We start from the raw sequence: 21,612 nt of genomic DNA on the forward strand, positions 1-21,612 counted from the left end.
CAACTGCCCTACACAGACACCCACACACACAGACAACGCTGCACACACACAACACCCAACACACAAACACCGCGGCACACACAAATATACGCACATACCGCACAACACACACATTGCACAAAACATACCTCCCCCCAAAACACACCACACACACACAAACCGCGCAACACACACACAACACTACAGACACACAGCGCTCCACAAACAACGCAACACACGCAACACACAAACACCGCTCTCACCCCCCGCCACACCCAGACAACACCCAGAACATGTACAGCGCCTACACAAACACTTGCTAACTACACACAACAACATCTCTCTCTATATATATATATAACAAAAATCATACATGAACTACACAATACGTAAATTCTAGAATACCCGATGCGTAGAATCCGGCCACCTTCTAGTATATATATATATGTCTACAAAGCGGGTGTGTGTGTATATGTGTATATATTATATGCATACATGTATACAAAGGGGGGGTGTGTATATATATATATATATATATATATATATATATATATATGTGTGTGTGTATATAGAGCGGGTGTATAATTTTATATATATATATATGCATATGTGTGTGTGTATAGATAGATAGATAGATAGATGGAGAGATATATAGATATATATGTATACAAAGCGGGGAGATGTGGAGATGTGGAGATATATATGTATACAAAGCGGGGGTATATATATATATATATATATATATATATATATATATATATATATATATATATATATATATATATATATATATATATATATATATATATATACATATACACACACACACACACACACACACACACACACACACACACACACACACACACACACACGCATATATATAATTATACACCCGCTCTATATACACACACATTATATATATATATGTGTGTGTATGTATAACGGGTGTATATAGTCCCGTGTCCTCCGTGGCTATGCAGCGTGCTGAGCGTGGCTGTCCCGGCTTCTCCATGGTTACGCTGTACACAGTAAACGCGGCGTCTCCAGGAGGCTGTAATCCTCCACAATCCCCTCATACACAGGCTGCAGCCTTAAAGGGGCCCACCCTGGAAATACATGTCTGTGCACCGGGACCAGGGGTCTTCTGTCAGAAGACGGCTCAGTGTAGGGATGTGGTGGTCTCTGGACTCGGTCAGTGTAGGGATATGGTGGTCTCTGGACTCGGTCAGTGTAGGGATGTGGTGGTCTCTGGACTCGGTCAGTGTAGGGATGTGGTGGTCTCTGGACTCGGTCAGTGTAGGGATGTGGTGGTCTCTGGACTCGGTCAGTGTAGGGATGTGGTGGTCTCTGGACTCGGTCAGTGTAGGGATGTGGTGGTCTCTGGACTCGGTCAGTGTAGGGATGTGGTGGTCTCTGGACTCGGTCAGTGTAGGGATGTGGTGGTCTCTGGACTCGGTCAGTGTAGGGATGTGGTGGTCTCTGGACTCGGTCAGTGTAGGGATGTGGTGGTCTCTGGACTCGGTCAGTGTAGGGATGTGGTGGTCTCTGGACTCGGTCAGTGTAGGGATGTGGTGGTCTCTGGACTCGGTCAGTGTAGGGATGTGGTGGTCTCTGGACTCGGTCAGTGTAGGGATGTGGTGGTCTCTGGACTCGGTCAGTGTAGGGATGTGGTGGTCTCTGGACTCGGTCAGTGTAGGGATGTGGTGGTCTCTGGACTCGGTCAGTGTAGGGATGTGGTGGTCTCTGGACTCGGTCAGTGTAGGGATGTGGTGGTCTCTGGACTCGGTCAGTGTAGGGATGTGGTGGTCTCTGGACTCGGTCAGTGTAGGGATGTGGTGGTCTCTGGACTCGGTCAGTGTAGGGATGTGGTGGTCTCTGGACTCGGTCAGTGTAGGGATGTGGTGGTCTCTGGACTCGGTCAGTGTAGGGATGTGGTGGTCTCTGGACTCGGTCAGTGTAGGGCTGTGGTGGTCTCTGGACTTGGTCAGTGTAGGGCTGTGGTGGTCTCTAGATTCGGTGTAGTGATGTAGGGGTCTTCGGCTAGGTTTATAGTATAGGGATGTTTTGGCACAGGGGCCGTCATCAGATGCATTCCCGGGGGTGGGGACGAGAGGTGTCTGATGCTCTTCATACAGTGCCCCATTTCTCCCCGGTGTTCGGTCCATCAGTGGTCCGCAGGGCACTGCTCACACTTCTGCCCCCAGTGTGCGGTCATCAGTGGTCCGCAGAGCACTGCTCACACTTCCCCCGGTGTGCGGTCATCAGTGGTCCGCAGGGCACTGCTCACACTTCCCCCGGTGTGCGGTCATCAGTGGTCCGCAGGGCACTGCTCACACTTTCCCCGGTGTGCAGTTATCAGTGGTCCGCAGGGCACTGCTCACACTTTCCCCGGTGTGCGGTCATCAGTTGTCCGCAGGGCACTGCTCACACTTTCCCCGGTGTGCAGTTATCAGTGGTCCGCAGGGCACTGCTCACACTTTCCCCGGTGTGCAGTCATCAGTGGTCCGCAGGGCACTGCTCACACTTTCCCCGGTGTGCGGTCATCAGTGGTCCGCAGGGCACTGCTCACACTTTCCCCGGTGTGCGGTCATCGGTGGTCCGCAGGGCACTGCTCACACTTTCCCCGGTGTGCGGTCATAAGTGGTCCGCAGGGCACTGCTCACACTTTCCCCGGTGTGCGGTCATCAGTGGTCCGCAGGGCACTGCTCACACTTTCCCCCCGCCCCCCCCCCCCCGGTGGTCTTCCATTGTGATCGGAGCTCCTGAGTATACGGCGTATCCCTCCTCAGGTGTAATCCGGAGGAGACGAGGCGTGAGATCAGTAAACAGCAGCCGCCACCCGCTCTGTACACGGAGAAGCCGCCAATGTAAATGTCATACAGGAAGTAGATCCCCCGGTCCACCAGGACATCAGCACCGGGCTCTGATCCCTGCAGGCGTCCTGCGCACCCCTCACTGCGGCCTCCGGGGGTCATTTTACCCACACACCCCGCAGACCATCAAACAGATCGAGATAGGAGAATCCTACCCATGATGCTCTGGGCCCCCCGATGCCTCTCTCGCAGTCTGTCCGGTGGTCTCCTCTCCTCCGGTCTGTGCGCTCTGATGCCTCTCTCTCGCAGGCTGTCCAGTGGTCTCCGGGCTGTGCGCTCCGATGCCTCTCTCTCGCAGGCTGTCCGGTGGTCTCCTTCGGTCTGTGCGCTCTGATGCCTCTCTCTCGCAGGCTGTCCGGTGGTCTCCTCCGGTCTGTGCGCTCTGATGCCTCTCTCGCAGGCTGTCCGGTGGTCTCCTCCGGTCTGTGCGCTCTGATGCCTCTCTCTCGCAGTCTGTCCGGTGGTCTCCTCCGGTCTGTGCGCTCTGATGCCTCTCTCTCGCAGTCTGTCCGGTGGTCTCCTCCGGTCTTTGCGCTCTGATGCCTCTCTCTCGCAGGCTGTCCGGTGGTCTCCTCCGGTCTGTGCGCTCTGATGCCTCTCTCTCGCAGGCTGTCCGGTGGTCTCCTCCGGTCTGTGCGCTCTGATGCCTCTCTCTCGCAGGCTGTCCGGTGGTCTCCTCCGGTCTGTGCGCTCTGATGCCTCTCTCTCGCAGGCTGTCCGGTGGTCTCCTCCGGTCTGTGCGCTCTGATGCCTCTCTCTCGCAGGCTGTCCGGTGGTCTCCTCCGGTCTGTGCGCTCTGATGCCTCTCTCACAGGCTGTCCGGTGGTCTCCTCCGGTCTGTGCGCTCTGATGCCTCTCTCTCGCAGGCTGCCCGGTGGTCTCCTCTCCTCTCTGTGCTGCGCCCCCTGATGCTTCTCTCTTGCCGGCTGCCCGGTGGTCTCCTCTCCTCTCTGTGCTGCGCCCCCTGATGCCTCTCTCTTGCCGGCTGCCCGGTGGTCTCCTTCCCCCGCGGATCTTGTCGCCGGTTTTGCCCCCTTCTCCGGTCACAGATGGTGAGCTTCCTCTGTTCTCATCATGCGGTGGATCAGTGTGGGGAGTGCGGGGTTAATGAGACGTGTTGCGGCGGGGGCCTCTAAGGAGGTGACCCGGATAGCGATGATGAGGGGTGATCCCCGGGGGGCCGGCACAGATTCCGGAGATGGCGGCTGCAGAACACAATGTCCCGGACAGGTCCCAGCAGACGACTATTACAGAACTATTTACTGTGGTGAGCGGACGTCGCCCCGGGCGAGAACCCAGACCTCACCCCACTCTCCCAGGATCCTGAGTGGCTGATGGCTCCCCGCCGTGATGTCACCGGGTGCAGGTGTCAGACCTCACCCCACTCTCCCAGGATCCTGAGTGGCTGATGGCTCCCGCCGTGATGTCACCGGGTGCAGGTGTCAGACCTCACCCCACTCTCCCAGGATCCTGAGTGGATGATGCCTCTCGCTGTGATGTCACCGGGTGCAGGTGTCACACCTCACCCCACTCTCCCAGGATCCTGAGTGGCTGATGGCTCCCGCCGTGATGTCACCGGGTGCAGGTGTCACACCTCACCCCACTCTCCCAGGATCCTGAGTGGCTGATGGCTCCTGCCGTGATGTCACCGGGTGCAGGTGTCACACCTCACCCCACTCTCCCAGGATCCTGAGTGGCTGATGGCTCCCGCTGTGATGTAACCGGGTGCAGGTGTCAGACCTCACCCCACTCTCCCAGGATCCTGAGTGGCTGATGGCTCCCGCTGTGATGTCACCGGGTGCAGGTGTCACACCTCACCCCACTCTCCCAGGATCCTGAGTGGCTGATGGCTCCCGCTGTGATGTCACCGGGTGCAGGTGTCACACCTCACCCCACTCTCCCAGGATCCTGAGTGGCTGATGGCTCCCGCCGTGATGTCACCGGGTGCAGGTGTCACACCTCACCCCACTCTCCCAGGATCCTGAGTGGCTGATGGCTCCCGCCGTGATGTCACCGGGTGCAGGTGTCACACCTCACCCCACTCTCCCAGGATCCTGAGTGGCTGATGGCTCCCCGCCGTGATGTCACCGGGTGCAGGTGTCAGACCTCACCCCACTCTCCCAGGATCCTGAGTGGCTGATGGCTCCCGCCGTGATGTCACCGGGTGCAGGTGTCACACCTCACCCCACTCTCCCAGGATCCTGAGTGGCTGATGGCTCCCGCCGTGATGTCACCGGGTGCAGGTGTCACACCTCACCCCACTCTCCTAGGATCCTGAGTGGCTGATGGCTCCCCGCCGTGATGTCACCGGGTGCAGGTGTCACACCTCACCCCACTCTCCCAGGATCCTGAGTGGCTGATGGCTCCCGCTGTGATGTAACCGGGTGCAGGTGTCAGACCTCACCCCACTCTCCCAGGATCCTGAGTGGCTGATGGCTCCCGCTGTGATGTCACCGGGTGCAGGTGTCACACCTCACCCCACTCTCCCAGGATCCTGAGTGGCTGATGGCTCCCGCTGTGATGTCACCGGGTGCAGGTGTCACACCTCACCCCACTCTCCCAGGATCCTGAGTGGCTGATGGCTCCCGCCGTGATGTCACCGGGTGCAGGTGTCACACCTCACCCCACTCTCCCAGGATCCTGAGTGGCTGATGGCTCCCGCCGTGATGTCACCGGGTGCAGGTGTCACACCTCACCCCACTTTCCCAGGATCCTGAGTGGCTGATGGCTTCCGCTGTGATGTCACCGGGTGCAGGTGTCAGACCTCACCCCACTCTCCCAGGATCCTGAGTGGCTGATGGCTCCCGCTGTGATGTCACCGGGTGCAGGTGTCAGACCTCACCCCACTCTCCCAGGATCCTGAGTGGCTGATGGCTTCCGCTGTGATGTAACCGGGTGCAGGTGTCAGACCTCACCCCACTCTCCCAGGATCCTGAGTGGCTGATGGCTCCCGCTGTGATGTCACCGGGTGCAGGTGTCACACCTCACCCCACTTTCCCAGGATCCTGAGTGGCTGATGGCTTCCGCTGTGATGTCACCGGGTGCAGGTGTCAGACCTCACCCCACTCTCCCAGGATCCTGAGTGGCTGATGGCTCCCCGCCGTGATGTCACCGGGTGCAGGTGTCACACCTCACCCCACTTTCCCAGGATCCTGAGTGGCTGATGGCTTCCGCTGTGATGTCACCGGGTGCAGGTGTCGGGAGCGGCGGTGACCTCACTTCTGATCTCAGCCCTCACCAGAGCCGCTCCCTGCACCGATCACATATCACCCCGACTGCAAAACCAGCGAGGACCAGAAGCGGGAAATGCAGGCGCCTGCATGCGGGGCTGACATACCGCAAACACAATGTCACCGGCAGCTGCTCCACTCACCTCCAGAGCTGCACTCACTATTCTGCTGTTACATCATGTGTAACCCTCCACTCACCTCCAGAGCTGCACTCACTATTCTGCTGTTACATCATGTGTAACCCTCCACTCACCTCCAGAGCTGCACTCACTATTCTGCTGTTACATCATGTGTAACCCTCCACTCACCTCCAGAGCTGCACTCACTATTCTACTGTTACATTGTGTCTTATCCTCCACTCACCTGCAGAGCTGTGGTCACAGTACTGGTCTCCAGTTGGCTCTCCTGGTGGATGCGGGGTGTGTGGACTTTGCAGAGCGTTTCCTTCTTTTTTTGAAGTGTCATTGTCTCTGTTATCAGCTCTGCTGGTGGAGGGTCTGACATTAGAGGCACCTCTGCTTTTCCTCAGGAGCAGCGCTCCTTCTGTCCATGGATGTGACTTGTGTTACAGGAGCTCTAACGTCAGTCAGTTCTAAAATATAGTGATGGAGTACAATCTATTACTCCCTGTTATCAGCCATTACTGGGGGAAGAGACTGTAGGACAGGTGAGTACAGTCTATTGCTCCCTGTTATCAGCCATTACTGGGGGAAGAGACTGTAGGACAGGTGAGTACAGTCTATTGCTCCCTGTTATCAGCCATTACTGGGGGAAGAGACTGTAGGACAGGTGAGTACAGTCTATTGCTCCCTGTTATCAGCCATTACTGGGGGAAGAGACTGTAGGACAGGTGAGTACAGTCTATTGCTCCCTGTTATCAGCCATTACTGGGGGAAGAGACTGTAGGACAGGTGAGTACAGTCTATTGCTCCCTGTTATCAGCCATTACTGGGGGAAGAGACTGTAGTACAGGTGAGTACAGTCTATTGCTCCCTGTTATCAGCCATTACTGGGGGAAGAGACTGTAGGACAGGTGAGTACAGTCTATTGCTCCCTGTTATCAGCCATTACTGGGGGAAGAGACTGTAGGACAGGTGAGTACAGTCTATTGCTCCCTGTTATCAGCCATTACTGGGGGAAGAGACTGTAGGACAGGTGAGTACAGTCTATTGCTCCCTGTTATCAGCCATTACTGGGGGAAGAGACTAGGACAGGTGAGTACAGTCTATTGCTCCCTGTTATCAGCCATTACTGGGGGAAGAGACTGTAGGACAGGTGAGTACAGTCTATTGCTCCCTGTTATCAGCCATTACTGGGGGAGGAGACTGTAGGACAGGTGAGTACAGTCTATTGCTCCCTGTTATCAGCCATTACTGGGGGAGGAGACTGTAGGACAGGTGAGTACAGTCTATTGCTCCCTGTTATCAGCCATTACTGGGGGAGGAGACTGTAGGACAGGTGAGTACAGTCTATTGCTCCCTGTTATCAGCCATTACTGGGGGAAGAGACTGTAGGACAGGTGAGTACAGTCTATTGCTCCCTGTTATCAGCCATTACTGGGGGAGGAGACTGTAGGACAGGTGAGTACAGTCTATTGCTCCCTGTTATCAGCCATTACTGGGGGAAGAGACTGTAGGACAGGTGAGTACAGTCTATTGCTCCCTGTTATCAGCCATTACTGGGGGAGGAGACTGTAGGACAGGTGAGTACAGTCTATTGCTCCCTGTTATCAGCCATTTCTGGGGGGAGACTGTTGTAGCCTCCCGTGTGATGGGTGGTCCGGTTGTCGGCGCTGTACACTGGTCGTCTGGAGTTTGTCGTCTGTTGATCTCTTGTCTGATCAGTAAATGAGGTTGATGTGGAAGCGGGAAACATGGGCAAGCGCAAGGCTGTGAGTGACTGTGGCACATTGTGTAGACTGGGTCAGAGGGCCTATAAAACGTGGTCCTATGGGGGCTTCCGCTGTGTGCTGGGTCTAGTGGAGGGTCTTCTTGGTGGTCCGGGGCTTTATACATATGGGGCGGGGGCAGCACACGCGGCTTATTGCCAGGCGGGACTTGGTGTTTGCCCTCTACTTTGTATGATGCGGTATAGCTGGACCGGGGCAGAAGGTGGGGGGGCGGCAGCAGTTCGGGCGGTCGGACCTGTTTGGTGACACCTGGCAGTGACACTGATCATTTTGATAACGGGCGTGTGGGGCGAGGTCGGCTCCACCCATTTCCGGGCACAATCCCAAATTAGCAGCTGTGTGCCCCCTCACACCGGGGCTGCATGTGTATCACCAGGGCGCCAGATTTATATCCGGTGACGCTACCAGACTTCACTGCAGCCACCAGACTGTCCATGCATCAGGAGGAGCAGGATGAGCAGTGCAGCCACCAGACTGTCCATGCATCAGGAGGGGCAGGATGAGCAGTGCAGCCACCAGACTGTCCATGCATCAGGAGGGGCAGGAAGAGCAGTGCAGCCACCAGACTGTCCATGCATCAGGAGGGGCAGGATGAGCAGTGCAGCCACCAGACTGTCCATGCATCAGGAGGGGCAGGATGAGCAGTGCAGCCACCAAGACTGTCCATGCATCAGGAGGTGCAGTTTGAGCAGTGCAGCCACCAAGACTGTCCATGCATCAGGAGGAGCAGGATGAGCAGTGCAGCCACCAAGACTGTCCATGCATCAGGAGGGGCAGGATGAGCAGTGCAGCCACCAAGACTGTCCATGCATCAGGAGGGGCAGGATGAGCAGTGCAGCCACCAGACTGTCCATGCATCAGGAGGGGCAGGATGAGCAGTGCAGCCCTGGGACTGTCCATGCATCAGGAGGGGCAGGATGAGCAGTGCAGCCACCAAGACTGTCCATGCATCAGGAGGGGCAGGATGAGCAGTGCAGCCCTGGGACTGTCCATGCATCAGGAGGCGCAGGATGAGCAGTGCAGCCCTGGGACTGTCCATGCATCAGGGGGGCAGGATGAGCAGTGCAGCCACGAGACTGTGCATGCATCAGGAGGGGCAGGATGAGCAGTGCAGCCACGAGACTGTGCATGCATCAGGAGGGGCAGGATGAGCAGTGCAGCCACGAGACTGTGCATGCATCAGGAGGGGCAGGATGAGCAGTGCAGCCCTGGGACTGTGCATGCATCAGGAGGGGCAGGATGAGCAGTGCAGCCCTGGGACTGTGCATGCATCAGGAGGGGCAGGATGAGCAGTGCAGCCCTGGGACTATCCATGCATCAGGAGGCGCAGGATGAGCAGTGCAGCCCTGGGACTGTGCATGCATCAGTAGGGACAGGATGAGCAGTGCAGCCCTGGGACTGTCCATGCATCAGGAGGTTCAGGATGAGCAGTGCAGCCTTGGGACTGTCCATGCATCAGGCGGCGCAGGATGAGCAGTGCAGCCCTGGGACTGTGCGTGCATCAGGAGGGTCAGGATGAGCAGTGCAGCCACCAGACTGTGCATGCATCAGGATGCGCAGGATGAGCAGTGGAGCCCTGGGACTGTCCATGCATCAGGTGGCGCAGGATGAGCAGTGCAGCCGTGGGACTGTCCATGCATCAGGAGGCGCAGGATGAGCATTGCAGCCCTGGGACTGTCCATGCATCAGGGGGGCAGGATGAGCAGTGCAGCCCTGGGACTGTGCATGCATCAGGAGGGGCAGGATGAGCAGTGCAGCCCTGGGACTCTCCATGCATCAGGAGGCGCAGGATGAGCAGTGTAGCCCTGGGACTGTCCATGCATCAGGAGGTGCAGGATGAGCATTGCAGCCCTAGGACTGTCCATGCATCAGGAGGGGCAGGATGAGCAGTGCAGCCCTGGGACTGTCCATGCATTAGGAGGGGCAGGATGAGCAGTGCAGCCCTGGGACTGTCCATGCATCAGCTGGCGCAGGATGAGCAGTGCAGCCCCGGGACTGTCCATGCATCAGGTGGCGCAGGATGAGCATTGCAGCCTTGGGACTGTCCTTACATCAGGAGGGGCAGGATGAGCAGTGCAGCCCTGGGTTTGTCCATGCATCAGGAGGGGCAGGATGAGCAGTGCAGCCCTGGGTTTGTCCATGCATCAGGAGGCGCAGGATGAGCAGTGCAGCCCTGGGACTGTCCATGCATCAGGGGGGCAGGATGAGCAGTGCCGCCCTGGGACTATCCATCCATCAGGGGCGCAGGATGAGCAGTGCAGCCCTGGGACTGTCCATGCATCAGGGGGGCAGGATGAGCAGTGCAGCCCTGGGACTGTCCATGCATCAGGAGGGGCAGGATGAGCAGTGCAGCCACGGGACTGTCCATGCATCAGGAGGCGCAGAATGAGCAGTGCAGCCCTGGGACTCTCCATGCATCAGGAGGCGCAGAATGAGCAGTGCAGCCACGGGACTGTCCATGCATCAGGAGGGGCAGGATGAGCAGTGCAGCCCTGGGACTCTCCATGCATCAGGAGGCGCAGGATGAGCAGTGCAGCTCTGGGACTGTGCATGCATCAGGAGGGGTAGGATGAGCAGTGCAGCTCTGGGACTGTCCATGCATCAGGAGACGCAGGATGAGCAGTGCAGCCCTGGGACTGTGCGTGCATCAGGAGGCGCAGAATGAGCAGTGCAGCCCTGGGACTGTGCATGCATCAGGAGGGTCAGGATGAGCAGTGCAGCCCTGGGACTGTCCATGCATCAGGGGGGCAGGATGAGCAGTGCAGCCACGAGACTGTGCATGCATCAGGAGGGGCAGGATGAGCAGTGCAGCCACCAGACTGTCCATGCATCAGGAGGGGCAGGATGAGCAGTGCAGCCCAGGGACTGTGCATGCATCAGGAGGTTCAGGATGAGCAGTGCAGCCTTGGGACTGTCCATGCATCAGGCGGCGCAGGATGAGCAGTGCAGCCCTGGGACTGTCCATGCATCAGGAGGGGCAGGATGAGCAGTGCAGCCACCAGACTGTGCATGCATCAGGAGGCGCAGGATGAGCAGTGGAGCCCTGGGACTGTCCATGCATCAGGTGGCGCAGGATGAAAAGTGCAGCCGTGGGACTGTCCATGCATCAGGAGGCGCAGGATGAGCATTGCAGCCCTGGGACTGTGCATGCATCAGGAGGGGCAGGATGAGCAGTGCAGCCCTGGGACTGTCCATGCATCAGGAGGCTCAGGATGAAAAGTGCAGCCGTGGGACTGTCCATGCATCAGGAGGCGCAGGATGAGCATTGCAGCCCTGGGACTGTCCATGCATCAGGAGGGGCAGGATGAGCAGTGCAGCTGTGGGACTGTCCATGCATCAGGGGGGCAGGATGAGCAGTGCAGCCCTGGGACTCTCCATGCATCAGGAGGTGCAGGATGAGCAGTGTAGCCCTGGGACTGTCCATGCATCAGGTGGTGCAGGATGAGCATTGCAGCCCTAGGACTGTCCATGCATTAGGGGGGGCAGGATGAGCAGTGCAGCCTTGGGACTGTCCATACATCAGGCGGCGCAGGATGAGCAGTGCAGCCCTGGGACTCTCCATGCATCAGGTGGCGCAGGATGAGCAGTGCAGCCCTGGGACTGTGCGTGCATCAGGAGGCTCAGAATGAGCAGTGCAGCCCTGGGACTGTGCGTGCATCAGGAGGGGCAGGATGAGCAGTGCAGCCCTGGGTTTGTCCATGCATCAGGAGGGGCAGGATGAGCAGTGCAGCCCTGGGTTTGTCCATGCATCAGGAGGCGCAGGATGAGCAGTGCAGCCCTGGGACTGTCCATGCATCAGGGGGTCAGGATGAGCAGTGCAGCCCTCGGACTGTCCATGCATGAGGAGGGGCAGGATGAGCAGTGCCGCCCTGGGACTATCCATGCATCAGGAGGCGCAGGATGAGCAGTGCAGCCCTGGGACTGTCCATGCATCAGGGGGGCAGGATGAGCAGTGCAGCCCTGGGACTGTCTATGCATCAGGGGGGCAGGATGAGCAGTGCAGCCACGAGACTGTGCATGCATCAGGAGGGGCAGGATGAGCAGTGCAGCCCTGGGACTGTGCATGCATCAGGAGGGGCAGGATGAGCAGTGCAGCCCTGGGACTGTCCATGCATCAGGAGGCGCAGGATGAGCAGTGCAGCCCTGGGACTCTCCATGCATCAGGAGGTGCAGGATGAGCAGTGTAGCCCTGGGACTGTCCATGCATCAGGAGGCTCAGGATGAGCAGTGTAGCCCTGGGACTGTCCATGCATCAGGAGGGGCAGGATGAGCAGTGCAGCCCTGGGTCTGTGCATGCATCAGGAGGAGCAGTGCAGCCCTGGGACTGTGCATGCATCAGGAGGTGCAGTTTGAGCAGTGCAGCCCTGGGACTGTCCATGCATCAGGAGGGGCAGGATGAGCAGTGCAGCCCTGGGACTGTCCATGCATCAGGAGGCGCAGGATGAGCAGTGCAGCCCTGGGACTCTCCATGCATCAGGAGGTGCAGGATGAGCAGTGTAGCCCTGGGACTGTCCATGCATCAGGAGGTTCAGGATGAGCAGTGCTGCCCTGGGACTGTCCATGCATCAGGAGGGGCAGGATGAGCAGTGCAGCCCTGGGACTTTCCATGCATTAGGAGGGGCAGAATGAGCAGTGCAGCCTCGGGACTGTCCATGCATCAGGAGGCGCAGGATGAGCATTGCAGCCTTCGGACTGTCCATGCATCAGGAGGATCAGGATGAGCAGTGCTGCCGTGGGACTGTCCATGCATCAGGAGGGGCAGGATGAGCAGTGCTGCCCTGGGACTGTCCATGCATCAGGAGGGGCAGGATGAGCTGTGCAGCCCTGGGGACTGTCCATGCATCAGGGGGGGCAGGATGAGCAGTGCTGCCCTGGGACTGTCCATGCATCAGGAGGGGCAGGATGAGCAGTGCTGCCCTGGGACTGTCCATGCATCAGGAGGGGCAGGATGAGCAGTGCAGCCCTGGGGACTGTCCATGCATCAGGAGGCGCAGGATGAGCAGTGCAGCCCTGGGTCTGTCCATGCATCAGGAGGGGCAGGATGAGCAGTGCAGCCCTGGGACTGTCCATGCATCAGGAGGGGCAGGATGAGCAGTGCTGCCCTGGGACTGTCCATGCATCAGGAGGCGCAGGATGAGCAGTGCAGCCCTGGGTCTGTGCATGCATCAGGAGGTTCAGGATGAGCAGTGCAGCCCTGGGGACTGTCCATGCATCAGGAGGGGCAGGATGAGCAGTGCAGCCCTGGGACTTTCCATGCATTAGGAGGGGCAGGATGAGCAGTGCAGCACTGGGTCTGTGCATGCATCAGGAGGAGCAAGATGAGCAGTGCAGCCCTGGGACTGTCCATGCATCAGGAGGGGCAGGATGAGCAGTGCAGCCCTGGGGACTGTCCATGCATCAGGAGGCGCAGGATGAGCAGTGCAGCCCTTTGTATGAGGGGCAGTGAATCAGCCGCGCTCTCTTCCTGCTCGGTGTTGCCCCCTTATGCACGCCCGGTAGCGGTGGCTCTGTGGCTCCTGCACCCTCATCACGCTGCTGCGCCTCGTCCTCTCGTCTCTGGGCGCTGCTGATGGGGCCCTGGTCTCATTTGTATTCGGTGGCTCTGGTGGAGATGTCGGCGCGGCCCTCATTAACGCTTTGTGCGCTGATCGACGCCCGGCACTTCAGTTCTCACTCTTCTTTCTTTCTCTGCAGAGTTCTGCCGGATTGATCCGATCTTGTGTCAGCGGGAGGACGAACTGCTGACCTTCGAGGCGGTGGTCAGCATTCACAAGCAGATGGACGACGACGCCAACGGGAACGTAGATGTGGAGGAGAGCGACGAGGTGAGCGGAGGCGCCGCGCCCGGAGCGGTCACCACCGCCGCCATCACCGCACCACGTCACCACCACTGCCACACCGCGTCTCCACTCACATCCGGAGCGGTCACCATCATCACACCGCGTCTCCACTCACATCCGGAGCGGTCACCATCATCACACCGCGTCTCCACTCACATCCGGAGCGGTCACCATCATCACACCGCGTCTCCACTCACATCCGGAGCGGTCACCATCACCACACCGCGTCTCCACTCGCACCCGGAGCGGTCACCACCGCCATAACCGCACTGCGTCTCCACTCACACCCGGAGCGGTCACCATCCCCGCACTGCGTCTCCACTCACACCCGGAGCGGTCACCACCGCCGCCATCACCGAACCGCGTCTGCACTCACACCCGGAGCGGTCACCATCCCCGCACTGTGTCTCCACTCACACCCGGAGCGGTCACCACCGCCGCCATCACCGCACCACGTCACCACCACTGCCACACCGCGTCTCCACTCACATCCGGAGCGGTCACCATCATCACACCGCGTCTCCACTCACATCCGGAGCGGTCACCATCACCACACCGCGTCTCCACTCGCACCCGGAGCGGTCACCACCGCCATAACCGCACTGCGTCTCCACTCACACCCGGAGCGGTCACCATCCCCGCACTGTGTCTCCACTCACACCCGGAGCGGTCACCACCTCCGCCATCACCGCACCACGTCACCACCACTGCCACACCGCGTCTCCACTCACATCCGGAGCGGTCACCATCATCACACCGCGTCTCCACTCACATCCGGAGCGGTCACCATCATCACACCGCGTCTCCACTCACATCCGGAGCGGTCACCATCATCACACCGCGTCTCCACTCACATCCGGAGCGGTCACCATCACCACACCGCGTCTCCACTCGCACCCGGAGCGGTCACCACCGCCATAACCGCACTGCGTCTCCACTCACACCCGGAGCGGTCACCATCCCCGCACTGCGTCTCCACTCACACCCGGAGCGGTCACCACCGCCGCCATCACCGAACCGCGTCTGCACTCACACCCGGAGCGGTCACCATCCCCGCACTGTGTCTCCACTCACACCCGGAGCGGTCACCACCGCCGCCATCACCGCACCACGTCAACACCACTGCCACACCGCGTCTCCACTCACATCCGGAGCGGTCACCATCATCACACCGCGTCTCCACTCACATCCGGAGCGGTCACCATCACCACACCGCGTCTCCACTCGCACCCGGAGCGGTCACCACCGCCATAACCGCACTGCGTCTCCACTCACACCCGGAGCGGTCACCATCCCCGCACTGCGTCTCCACTCACACCCGGAGCGGTCACCACCGCCGCCATCACCGAACCGCGTCTCCACTCACACCCGGAGCGGTCACCATCCCCGCACTGTGTCTCCACTCACACCCGGAGCGGTCACCACCGCCGCCATCACCGCACCGCGTCTCCACTCACACCCGGAGCGGTCACCATCCCCGCACTGCGTCTCCACTCACACCCGGAGCGGTCACCATCACCGCACCGCGTCACCACCACCGTCACACTGCGTCTCCACTCACATCCGGAGCGGTCACCATCACCACACCGCGTCTCCACTCACACCCGGAGCGGTCACCACCGTCATCACCGCACCGCGTCACCACCACTCCCACACCGCGTCTCCACTCACATCCGGAGCGGTCACCATCACCACACCGCGTCTCCACTCACACCCGGAGCGGTCACCACCGCCGCCATCACCGCACCGCGTCACCACCACTGCCACACCGCGCCTCCACTCACACCCGGAGCGGTCACCACCGCCATCACCACACCGCGTCTCCACTCACACCCGGAGCGGTCACCACCGCCATCACCGCACTGCGTCTCCACTCACACCCAGAGCGGTCACCATCCCCGCTCTGCGTCTCCACTCACACCCGGAGCAGTCACCATCCCCGCACTGCGTCTCCATTCACACCCGGAGCGGTCACCACCGCCGCCATCACCGCACCGCGTCACCACCACCGCCACACCGCGTCTCCACTCACACCCGGAGCGGTCACCATCCCCGCACTGCGTCTCCACTCACACCCGGAGCGGTCACCATCCCCGCACTGCGTCTCCACTCACACCCGGAGCGGTCACCATCCCCGCACTGCGTCTCCACTCACACCCGGAGCGGTCACCATCCCCGCACTGCGTCTCCACTCACACCCGGAGCGGTCACCATCCCCGCACTGCGTCTCCACTCACACCCGGAGCGGTCACCATCCCCGCACTGCGTCTCCACTCACACCCGGAGCGGTCACCATCCCCGCACTGCGTCTCCACTCACACCCGGAGCGGTCACCATCCCCGCACTGCGTCTCCACTCACACCCGGAGCGGTCACCATCCCCGCACTGCGTCTCCACTCACACCCGGAGCGGTCACCATCCCCGCACTGCGTCTCCACTCACACCCGGAGCGGTCACCATCCCCGCACTGCGTCTCCACTCACACCCGGAGCGGTCACCATCCCCGCACTGCGTCTCCACTCACACCCGGAGCGGTCACCATCCCCGCACTGCGTCTCCACTCACACCCGGAGCGGTCACCATCCCCGCACTGCGTCTCCACTCACACCCGGAGCGGTCACCATCCCCGCACTGCGTCTCCACTCACACCCGGAGCGGTCACCATCCCCGCACTGCGTCTCCACTCACACCCGGAGCGGTCACCATCCCCGCACTGCGTCTCCACTCACACCCGGAGCGGTCACCATCCCCGCACTGCGTCTCCACTCACACCCGGAGCGGTCACCATCCCCGCACTGCGTCTCCACTCACACCCGGAGCGGTCACCATCCCCGCACTGCGTCTCCACTCACACCCGGAGCGGTCACCATCCCCGCACTGCGTCTCCACTCACACCCGGAGCGGTCACCATCCCCGCACTGCGTCTCCACTCACACCCGGAGCGGTCACCATCCCCGCACTGCGTCTCCACTCACACCCGGAGCGGTCACCATCCCCGCACTGCGTCTCCACTCACACCCGGAGCGGTCACCATCCCCGCACTGCGTCTCCACTCACACCCGGAGCGGTCACCATCCCCGCACTGCGTCTCCACTCACACCCGGAGCGGTCACCATCCCCGCACTGCGTCTCCACTCACACCCGGAGCGGTCACCATCCCCGCACTGCGTCTCCACTCACACCCGGAGCGGTCACCATCCCCGCACTGCGTCTCCACTCACACCCGGAGCGGTCACCATCCCCGCACTGCGTCTCCACTCACACCCGGAGCGGTCACCATCCCCGCACTGCGTCTCCACTCACACCCGGAGCGGTCACCATCCCCGCACTGCGTCTCCACTCACACCCGGAGCGGTCACCATCCCCGCACTGCGTCTCCACTCACACCCGGAGCGGTCACCATCCCCGCACTGCGTCTCCACTCACACCCGGAGCGGTCACCATCCCCGCACTGCGTCTCCACTCACACCCGGAGCGGTCACCATCCCCGCACTGCGTCTCCACTCACACCCGGAGCGGTCACCATCCCCGCACTGCGTCTCCACTCACACCCGGAGCGGTCACCATCCCCGCACTGCGTCTCCACTCACACCCGGAGCGGTCACCATCCCCGCACTGCGTCTCCACTCACACCCGGAGCGGTCACCATCCCCGCACTGCGTCTCCACTCACACCCGGAGCGGTCACCATCCCCGCACTGCGTCTCCACTCACACCCGGAGCGGTCACCATCCCCGCACTGCGTCTCCACTCACACCCGGAGCGGTCACCATCCCCGCACTGCGTCTCCACTCACACCCGGAGCGGTCACCATCCCCGCACTGCGTCTCCACTCACACCCGGAGCGGTCACCATCCCCGCACTGCGTCTCCACTCACACCCGGAGCGGTCACCATCCCCGCACTGCGTCTCCACTCACACCCGGAGCGGTCACCATCCCCGCACTGCGTCTCCACTCACACCCGGAGCGGTCACCATCCCCGCACTGCGTCTCCACTCACACCCGGAGCGGTCACCATCCCCGCACTGCGTCTCCACTCACACCCGGAGCGGTCACCATCCCCGCACTGCGTCTCCACTCACACCCGGAGCGGTCACCATCCCCGCACTGCGTCTCCACTCACATCCGGAGCTGCCTCTCACCTCTGCTGTATGATGTGTACACACTACATTTGCGTGGAGGTCCTGTGTGCAGTTGTTGCTGCAGCTCTGGCTGTGATCGGAGCACAGCTCGGGATGCAGGTGACGTGCGGCTCTCTTGCTGCAGGTCTGGCTTTGATTGGAGCACAGCTCGAGGTGGAGGTGATGTGCGGATCTTTTGCTGCAGCTCTGGCTGTGATCGGAGCACAGCTCGGGATGCAGGTGACGTGCGGCGCGGCTCTCTTGCTGCAGCTCTGGCTGTGATTGGAGCACAGCTCTTGGTGGAGGTGACGTGCGGCTCTTTTGCTGCAGCTCTGGCTGTGATTGGAGCACAGCTCGGGGTGCAGGTGACGTGCGGCGCGGCTCTTTTGCTGCAGCTCTGGCTGTGATCGGAGCACAGCTCGGGGTGCAGGTGACGTGCAGCTCTTTTGCTGCAGCTCTGGATGTGAGCACAGCTCTGGGTGGAGGTGACGTGCGGCTCTTTTGCTGCAGCTCTGGCTGTGATTGGAGCACAGCTCGGGGTGGAGGTGACGTGCGGCTCTTTTGCTGCAGCTCTGGATGTGAGCACAGCTCTGGGTGGAGGTGACGTGCGGCTCTTTTGCTGCAGCTCTGGCTGTGATTGGAGCACAGCTCGGGGTGCAGGTGACGTGCGGTTCTTTTGCTGCAGCTCTGGCTGTGATCGGAGCACAGCTCGGGGTGCAGGTGACGTGCAGCTCTTTTGCTGCAGCTCTGGATGTGAGCACAGCTCTGGGTGGAGGTGACGTGCGGCTCTTTTGCTGCAGCTCTGGCTGTGATTGGAGCACAGCTCGGGGTGCAGGTGACGTGCGGTTCTTTTGCTGCAGCTCTGGATGTGAGCACAGCTCGGGGTGGAGGTGACGTGCGGCTCTTTTGCTGCAGGTCTGGATGTGATTGGAGCACAGCTCGGGGTGCAGGTGATGTGCGGCTCTTTTGCTGCAGCTCTGGCTCTGATTGGAGCACAGCTCGGGGTGCAGGTGACGTGCGGCTCTTTTGCTGCAGCTCTGGCTCTGATTGGAGCACAGCTCGGGGTGCAGGTGACGTGCGGCGTGGCTCTTTTGCTGCAGCTCTGGCTGTGATGTGAGCACAGCTCGGGGTGTAGGTGACGTGCGGCTCTTTTCCTGCAGCTCTGACTGTGATCGGAGCACAGCTCGGGGTGGAGGTGACGTGCAGCTCTTTTGCTGCAGCTCTGGATGTGAGCACAGCTCTGGGTGGAGGTGACGTGCGGCTCTTTTGCTGCAGCTCTGGCTGTGATTGGAGCACAGCTCGGGGTGCAGGTGACATGCGGTTCTGTTGCTGCAGCTCTGGATGTGAGCACAGCTCGGGGTGGAGGTGACGTGCGGCTCTTTTGCTGCAGGTCTGGATGTGATTGGAGCACAGCTCGGGGGGCAGGTGACGTGCGGCTCTTTTGCTGCAGCTCTGGCTGTGATTGGAGCACAGCTCGGGGTGCAGGTGACGTGCGGCTCTTTTGCTGCAGCTCTGGCTGTGATTGGAGCACAGCCCGGGGTGCAGGTGACGTGCGGCTCTTTTGCTGCAGCTCTGGCTGTGATTGGAGCACAGCTCGGGGTGCAGGTGACGTGCGGCTCTTTTGCTGCAGCTCTGGCTATGATTGGAGCACAGCTCGGGGTGCAGGTGACGTGCGGCTCTTTTGCTGCAGCTCTGGCTGTGATCGGAGCACAGCTCGGGGTGCAGGTGACGTGCGGCGCGGCTCTTTTGCTGCTGTGGAGCTCCGGCCTGAAGAAAAGAGGGATCGCTTTACCTCTCCCCAGGCTAAATATACAGGGAACAGCTGGGCCGGAGGGGGAGGGGACATTAACCCTTCACTGACCACAGCCTGTCCTGGACCCCACACAACACCCCACTGATTACCTCCAGTGTACTGGAGGGGGGGGATCACTGAATATAGCGCGGGCTCCGGGTGTACTACGTATAGAGGATTGTCACAGAGCGAGAGGTCAGGGGGGACGGCGGGTACACTGAGGAAGGTCAGGGGGGACGGCGGGTACACTGGGGGAGGTCAGGGGGGACGGCGGGTACACTGAGGAAGGTCCGGGGGGACGGCGGGTACACTGAGGAAGGTCCGGGGGGACGGCGGGTACACTGAGGAAGGTCCGGGGGGACGGCGGGTACACTGAGGAAGGTCAGGGGGGACGGCGGGTACACTGAGGAAGGTCAGGGGGGACGGCGGGTACACTGGGGGAGGTCAGGGGGGATGGCGGGTACAATGGGGGAGGTCAGAGGGGACGGCGGGTACACTGAGGGAGGTCAGAGGGGACGGCGGGTACACTGAGGGAGGTCAGAGGGGACGGCGGGTACACTGAGGGAGGTCAGAGGGGACGGCGGGTACATACTTTTCTCTCATATAGTGTGTGTCACATATTGGTGTCTATGCCGGGCGCGTGCAGTTGGTTAGGACTCTACTGTCCTTATTCCTCTGTGCTGCTGTGAGGGCGTCTGATATAATGGGCTGATAGCTGCATGCATGCGACATGTTGATGGGCGCCCTCTTCACGGGCGGTGTCTGGCGGTGGTGACCGGGCTGACGGGCGGTGTCTGGCGGTGGTGACCGGTCGGGGTCTGGCGGTGGTGTCCGGGCTGATGGGCGGTGTCTGGCGGTGGTGACTGGGAGGAGTCTGGCGGTGGTGACCGGGCTGATGGGCGGGGTCTGGCGGTGGTGACCGGGCGTGGGTCACTTACTCATGGCGGTGTTCTTTGCTCGCAGTTCTTGAGGGAGGATCTGAATTATCACGACCCCACGGTGAAGCACAGCACCTTCCACGGGGAGGACAAGCTGATCAGCGTGGAGGACCTGTGGAACACGTGGAAAGCGTCAGAAGGTAGGGTGTCAGGTGGCTGTTCCCATGACAACACACCACAGCCTGAATCCAGGTGGCTGAAGGTTACCATGGTGATATGCAGTGGCTATAAAAAGTCTACACACCCGTGGTCAGATGTAAACAATAACAGGAGTGATCGTCCCCTCCCCCATCAATGTCACCAGAATCGGACAATGACTGAGAAACATCCGGAAGCTTCTCTGGTGGAGAAATAAACCGTGTCCTGTGCTGACGTCCCAGGGGAATTTCTGTCTATCCCCTCTAGAATCACCGATCTTTGCCCCCCTCCCCCTCTGTCAGATTGCGGGGGTCTCCTGTGTACAGCGCCCTCTTCATGCCACCACAGATTTCCCTGGGACTCAAGTCCGGGCTCTGCCGCTCAAGAACTTCCATCTTCTGGTTCGTGCCGCCCTCCCCTCTCCTTCTTCTGGTTCGGCCCGCCCTCCCCTCTCCTTCTTCTGGTTCGTGCCGCCCTCCCCTCTCCTTCTTCTGGTTCGGGCCGCCCTCCCCTCTCCTTCTTCTGGTTCGTGCCGCCCTCCCCTCTCCTTCTTCTGGTTCGGCCCGCCCTCCCCTCTCCTTCTTCTGGTTCGGCCCGCCCTCCCCTCTCCTTCTTCTGGTTCGGGCCGCCCTCCCCTCTCCTTCTTCTGGTTCGGCCCGCCCTCCCCTCTCCTTCTTCTGGTTCGGCCCGCCCTCCCCTCTCCTTCTTCTGGTTCGGCCCGCCCTCCCCTCTCCTTCTTCTGGTTCGGCCCGCCCTCCCCTCTCCTTCTTCTGGTTCGTGCCGCCCTCC

The 21,612-nt window shown here is 60.5% G+C and overlaps 1 protein-coding gene across 1 annotated transcript in view; it reads left to right on the forward strand.

The window, feature by feature from the left end:
• The window catches only part of STIM1 (stromal interaction molecule 1), a 56,535-nt gene that overhangs the window by 15,629 nt on the left and 19,294 nt on the right, over positions 1-21,612 (forward strand). The window contains 2 exon segments of the mRNA XM_075334035.1: positions 13,689-13,819; positions 20,711-20,825. Of these exon segments, the coding sequence (XP_075190150.1) occupies positions 13,689-13,819; positions 20,711-20,825 (246 nt within the window).

The sequence above is a fragment of the Anomaloglossus baeobatrachus genome, chromosome 2 (assembly GCF_048569485.1).
Source record: "Anomaloglossus baeobatrachus isolate aAnoBae1 chromosome 2, aAnoBae1.hap1, whole genome shotgun sequence".
Classification (NCBI taxonomy): Eukaryota; Metazoa; Chordata; class Amphibia; order Anura; family Aromobatidae; genus Anomaloglossus; species Anomaloglossus baeobatrachus.